The following is a 6,945-nucleotide window of genomic DNA, read 5'->3' on the forward strand; positions in this document are numbered from 1 at the left end:
TCAGCAGGTTCACCCTGGAAAGGCAATCTTGGTGGTGGCCTCTCCAAACCTCTTCCACCACCACGACCACCACCATGACTCAACTCTCAGGGCATCATTTAGATCAGAGTATGAATAAAAACCCAAAAATGGCTCCAGGCAGCTGCCTCAGTTTGGTCTGTTGTCCTGCATATGGACCTGCTGGACTGTTTCAGTGGTCTCAGTATGTTGAGTTTGGCGAAAGAAAACTCCATGATGTGCAGCACAGAGGTGAATACAGCCCGGCGCAGCTGTCCAACTGACGGGCTGGGTGAAGATGCTAACTGTCTATTTGTACGGGAGCAGAGATATTTGTTCTGCACTGAGCTGCAACCAGGAGAACCTCAACCAGATAAAGTACAAGCACTGACCCCTGCTATCAAGAAGCAAGGCAAGACAAAATTCAGTTTTCTGCAGACTTTGCTAAAGAGAAGAGTTTGTCCTTCCCTGGGCATGGAACAGTTTTGGCCAAGTGCCATTTCACTAAGCAGCCAACACCCCGCCACAGCGTGTTACACTGGGGTCAAGTATTCCATTACCTGTTCTTTTCTCTGTGTTCCCTTAAGGATGAAAGAGTCAGTAAAATTGGCAACACCATCACTTGCGGAGCATGGGATTCCAAAGGAAAGGGAGTGCAGCCGGAAGGACCCAGCACAGATAATCCTCCTAGTTTCATGGATCTGCCTGAAGGTAGGCAAAGGCGCTGCGTTAAAAAGAACCATAGGGATGACAGAGCACACAGAATGCTTTGATCTAAGGATTAACCTTTAATTTATGAATCCCGAAGTCCAGGGATACATGCAATCAATGCCAAAAGAGAATTTTTAGAGAGCAGTTAATAATATATCCTTCAAACAGTCAATATTGAAAATACGTTTCTACAATCGATTTTGTATTTCCAAAGCTCATTACAAAAATAGATTCTCACATGGGATCTCAAGAGTTAAAAAAACCCCTCAACTATTCCATACCAAATTTGGTGTAGTTTTAGTATTCTTAACAATAAAATTTTCGCCCTTCTCCATAACAGACCACCTCCCACAAGAGATTTTCCAGAAATCATCATCATGGCTTGGCTTTGTGGACGAAGATTTGGGAAGGGCTTTACCCACGCTTACTGCAAGCGCGCTGATGGCTGGAAAGGCCAATGCGGGATAAGCAAGTCCAGAAGCAGGCTGCTAGAAAAGTTATTCAAAAGATTTCCAAACTCCAGTACTAGGTTTCATTTCAGTTTTCACAGAACTCCAAAATCATTTTATAGCTTAAAAAAAAAATCCTCTTCATAGCAATACCAGCAAAAAAAGTCTCATAAGGTGGCAATGCCATCAGTAAACTAGCTAGAACTTTGGTTAACTTAAGCACTTGTAGCACTGGACGTAAGAAGCTTCCCATACTCAAAGAGTAAAACTCAGTGAGAACATTCAAACTCAGAGATCAGTAAAGTCACCAGTGTCCCACTGATGCCAGGAAGAAGCCGGTCACAGGCTTCTACCTTACAAAAAGAAGCAAGAGTGCAGCTTGAGAGGATTTAGCTGTCTCAGCTCTAAAGGAACCTGGCTCTATAACAACCTAACGAGAGCAGCACATCATTTCAGCACAAAGTGCCCCACGCCTGCCAGTGGTGAGGGCGGGTTTAGCCAGTGAAATGTGCCACTACAGCTGGGCAGTTCAGTTCCACTCAGCAGCTGCGAGATGCCTCAGGTACCCCCATGAGCTGCTGTTTCAGCTTTCAGTTTCAACACACATATTCTCCTCTGTTCTCCTCACCCTTCCAGTTAGGGGTAAGATTAGAAAACAATGAATCCCTCAAGGCCTTAGTATTGCTCAAGAAGAGCAAGGAAACAAGGCAAGCAGCATGACACAGTGTTCTGTGAGAACAGTCCCACCAGACCACAGCGAGCGAGAAACAAAAGGTCACTTTGCACCTGTTTTGTCTGAAAAAAGAAACACCAAAAACATTTTCTAGAAGCATTCGCTACTTCCGTCTGAGCCAGAGAGCGGTCTAAATTTAAGAATGCTCTTGACCAAAATACTGCACAGACGAGTCATGTACCACAGCAGGCTCCCACCACCGCTGTCACCTTACTGTCCACAGCCTTTGGCCTTCCAATTTGCCAAATCTCATGTTCTCCCATTTTCACATCCCTCTTAGTGTGATAAACAGCTTATGAAAAAGAATTTACTTTTGACTGACAATCAAGATGTCCACGTAATTAAAACTACTCCTACAGCTGCAGGTCCTTCCTCTTCACTGGCTTCCATCAGCTTCCCAGTAACAGCCACACGTGCCAGTACAAACACTTCATGCCTTCCTCGAGTGATGGAGGAGTGTTAGTACGTGAGCTGATCCACCCCCCTTCCCGTGGGTGGGAAAGCAGAGCCTCTGCTGCAAGCTGCTCCACACAAACAGCCTCTTCGTGTGTGTTCAGAGCTTAACACATTCTTGAGCGTGCACACAAAAATGAAAGCTCGCAAGAGGAGAGAGTATTAGCCACTAACTTGAATGGGAACTGGACAGCCAAGTACCCAGAATGCTTTGGAAATTTTATCCCTAAGGCAAAGTGTGTTTCTAACTTCATTTCTGTTTCCATTAATTCCCTCCCGGAATTTTTACCGCTGTCCCGTAACCTCACATTCAAGCATTCTTTCTGGAACTCGGCTGCGCGCTTGCTACGCTGACAACGCTTAAAAGGGAAACGGTGCTGCCCATTTCTTTTCCTCGGTTCAACGGCTACTTTAAGCTGTCTAATCCCCTCACTTCTCAGCTGTACTCCTGAAGTCACATTCTCCAGCTATGCAAAGGATTTTGGGGAAGAAGAAAGTTAGCCATTAAAAAAACAAAAGAGAAAAACTTTCTTCCTGTTTCTAAGCCACATAACATGGAGTAGAAGCAATTATTGAGCAATAAAGAAAGTGTTATTCATGTGGTCTTTGAAGATCAGCTCACTAAGAGATTCCTTCCTCTTTCAAGAGTGCTCCCCTCTATTGTGAAATAGTTCAGCCCAGGGCCCGGGACCTTAATTTGCCACTAAGGGGCTTCACCATTAACATCTACTGAAATAAGAGGGTGTCCTCGCTCTTCTCTGGAGTTACAGGTAGACAACACGCGCTCGGGTCCCTGTGCTCCCCGTGTCTGGTGACCACTCTTCACAAACAGAAAGGCTGACACCATGGAGCCCAACTCCACCACACAGCCAGGCCTGAAGTCCTAGCTTTTCCATTTGGTTTCAAGTGTTTAATAAAAAAAAGAGTCTGGGAGACTTTACCAATTAATTCTGCAATTTTAATCATCAAGTCAAACCTGCTCAGCTGTTACTGTACAGTACCCAGGCTGAACTGGCACGCTGTCACTTTCTGCTGTTTTCACAGGTAGTGGTGCAGAAGTGTGAAATTAAGCAGGATGCTAATACAGGGACAAGCAGTGAAGAAAGACTATGCTGAAAATCCAGGTGCTAATAACAGAAAAACAAAGCCTTTATATTTAGCATATTCCATACGATTCTAATCCGGGAACATAACAGAAGACCCATGATTCTTAAACGTTAAGAATATTTGAAGACTTTCTACTGCCTCATTCTCCGGCGAGTTTGGTTCCGTTTCCTCCCCAAATTACTTGTTTATCCACTCTTCTAAAAACATAAGTAATAATAGCGGAATTGGATACTAATTTTCACCTCTGGTTCATACTTTCTCCACCCACATCCCTTTTTAAAAAAAAAAAAAGTTATCCACTTCCACAGGCAAAAAGAAATTAACGTGAAGATCAAGAATACCTTACAGTGTTCAAATTCTAAATTACTTTCTTAGATTCCACGGTTTAACAACTTCAAATTATAAAAATAATTAACAAGATGATGAGAGCTTCATAGGCTCAGTTAAGTCCCATATGGCACTAGTGCTAGCAGAATCTAACTGAATTCAGATCAACGATCCTTGGAGACCTACAATAAAGCTATATGCAAATGTTAACAGTCTTCAGGCGAATTAATAATGAAAGAAAACGCATAAAGAACAGGCGACCACTGCAAGAGCGTTCCAGAAAATGGAGATGAGTAGAAAACATGAAAGCACTTCAGGATCTGTTGACTCAGCCACTAGTGATGAGACAACGTCCCCCACAAAACTCGTCAGCTATAGTCAGAGAAATCCTCAGTTAATGACCGCTAAACAAACACTCGTTTATGGCTTCACATGTACGAAATGGAGTACAGGACACTAACCTCTTCCTTCATGCAGCACAGACAAGGAGGACTAATAGCACCATGGAAGCCATACCGATGGGACAGGGAGACCATCTCCTCTTGGTTTACAGTCAAATGCTGCTGTGGCTTTACCAGTAGGTTTACGAATCTACCTTTCCATTACCCCGTGCATCCGGTTCTCGTTCACAAAACTGTTTATGTTCACATGCGTTTTTTTCATGCAAATCTTGTATTCATCCACATTTAATTTCATTTTACCCCTTAACTATTAAATTCTTTCTGATCTTTCACCTTAAAGAGGCATATTTCCACTTGAGCTGAATAATACATACCCCAGGGAAGAAAAAAAAAAAAACACCACACACACCACCAAACCTTACTTTCCCACCTCCATTTTTCCTTCATCACCAGCCCTTAAATTCATTTGTCCATAAAGTCCAAAAGGTTTTTAACTATTCTTTAATCTCTTCTGATTCACCTCAGAAGCTGATCTAGTTAAAAGAAAATAGAAAAATGCTGCATCATTAGGCAATTGAGTGCATTTCAAACTCGGGTGGTGAGTGGAAACAGACTATGTTTTCTGTTGAAATACCTTTTTCTGTTGCTAGATAAACTCATCTCTAATTGTCGTACTTGTTCCAGTAAACATTATGAATCAAGCAGGTCCTGGTCTGTATTTCAGCCTTGAAATGCTTTCTCTCTTCAGCACTTCGCTGAAGCTGTAGAGCAAAATAAATTCCAATACTTAAGCCAATTTTAACCTCTATTCAAAATTATGTTGCCCCAGTACAATAAATAGCAAGGCCTTTTGCACAGAGAAGGGTAGCAACAGGGAGGAAACCTCTTAATTGCTCCTGAGACCAACCACATTCATCCCCACCCAGAAAACTACCTTCCACAAACTCAAGAGTGACCCCTCCTGCTAATTAAGCAGAGGTGCTGTCTCACAGGCAGGTTTCAGCCATACCCTGACCCTGCCTTGATGGACCTGACCGAAGTCAAAGAAGGGCTTCTGGAACAAGCTGCCTGAGCACATGTCACAGAGGCCATCAGCCAGAGAGCAAAATAACTATTACAGCGTCACTGAGGCAAGGCCAGTTCTGGGAGCACAACCAGATCGTCAGGGTTGATGAGGAACAAATTCGATTGCAATGTCTCAAGACCCAGCTACGGTAAAGCTGCACAGGTACATCCCCCACTCAAACGTTGAGCTTGTCTTGTACGACCTCAGTGTAGAGAAGATGATGCACAACGCCAGAGTCCTAATCACAGCAGCAGGTCACGGAGAGCACAACAACCAATAGCAGTGCAAAGCCAATGAGCAAGCTCTGAAAGCAAGGCAGGAGGGAGAGCAATTCCCTCAGCAGAAGCACAGGGCATCAAGTCGGCAACAAGACACCTCTGCCTGCCTGCCAGGTCACCAGGAGCACAGCCCCAGCACTCTGCTGGTGACCCACTTTCACACCTATTATGGAAGCCTTGCAAAACCTGACACATGGTTCACGGGAGGACGCTCTCTGATGTGAGTACAACTGGTGACATCAACTGCCAAGACATTCACACTCTCAGTGTCAGCTCTCTGCTGACAGCTTAAACCATGAACTGAAACTACTTCCTGTACCAGCCAGAAGGCTCCAAGTCACTGCTGCTGCCCTGCCACGAGTGCAGGAGCAGTGGAGCTCCAGGAGGAGCAAGGTGCTCCTGCAAGAAACCTACTGGTCTTGGCACCAGATGCTGCTCTTACTACTACAGCAAATGGCCTTCCTCACCTGAGCCCAAAGCCACTGGACCCCCAGAGCCTCCACCTCCACCATCCTGGTGTCAAACGAAGCCGCCTCCTCCTCCCCCTTAGCCTGTTGTATCCTACAAAGGATGTGGTAAAGCAGAACTTGTGGTCCCTCTATAGCAACAGGGCAACTAACAGTGCTAACACAGCAGCCAGGAAGGAAGGTGAGAGACAGGATGTGGTTGCTGGTACCGCAGCAGCTGAAAGATGCCGTGAGAGGTAGAAGAGGGAGGAATGCTTAATTTTACGGAGTGGGAAGGCAGGGGGATGTGAACAGCTCCACTGAAACAGGACGGATGAGAAACGCTGATTAGAAGAAACAGCAATTGAATCAAAGGATACTGGATAATTATGGACAAGAAGATGGTTTTTTTGCAGGCAAAAGGCTAACAGGAAGCCCAGTTTTCTTTGAACAAGGGAAATTTCGATGTGAAATTATGTAGATTACATGTCCTGGACGATGGCTTGTGTGGAAGAGCTTAAGGCCATCTCATACAGCACACTATACAGGTGCCGCTCCATTTTTATTCCAATGATTGCCTGAAAAAGCCATACAGGGGCATTAGAGACTTGACAAGTCATCTGCTGATACCAGTGGGAGACACTCCTAAGAAAGTTGTGTTGCCATCTCTAGAAGGAGAAAATGCGCACCTTAGAGGTGTCGAAATTTCATGTTGTTGAAAATGAATACTGTAGTCTTCGAATAAGGAAAAGGTAAGGCTCAAAAAACCTCTGTCTGCAATGTCCAAGGATACTTTTCATAAATGGCCATGCTGCAGCAGCTATTCAATTCCTTCAAATAAGTTTATACATTTTGAGGTTTGAGGCACTGCATGACTTTGCCACAATGAGAACCATCTGGCATAAGCAGACTACTCAGAAATGAACACTTCTTCTCAAGCATACAATTCTGCTTATAAAATATACGCAAGAAACCCC

The 6,945-nt window shown here is 44.3% G+C and overlaps 1 protein-coding gene across 1 annotated transcript in view; it reads right to left on the bottom strand.

The window, feature by feature from the left end:
* The window catches only part of FNBP1 (formin binding protein 1), a gene marked incomplete at its 5' end in the record, with an annotated part of 72,083 nt that extends 65,537 nt beyond the window's left edge, over nt 1–6,546 (bottom strand). Inside the window, 2 exons of the mRNA XM_010144546.1 lie at nt 5,990–6,083; nt 6,455–6,546. Of these exons, the coding sequence (XP_010142848.1) occupies nt 5,990–6,083; nt 6,455–6,546 (186 nt within the window). The remainder of the gene's footprint in view (nt 1–5,989; nt 6,084–6,454) is intronic.
* Nucleotides 6,547–6,945: the final 399 nt, after the last annotated feature.

Source organism: Buceros rhinoceros, unplaced genomic scaffold (assembly GCF_000710305.1).
Source record: "Buceros rhinoceros silvestris isolate BGI_N320 unplaced genomic scaffold, ASM71030v1 scaffold12231, whole genome shotgun sequence".
NCBI lineage: Eukaryota > Metazoa > Chordata > Aves > Bucerotiformes > Bucerotidae > Buceros > Buceros rhinoceros.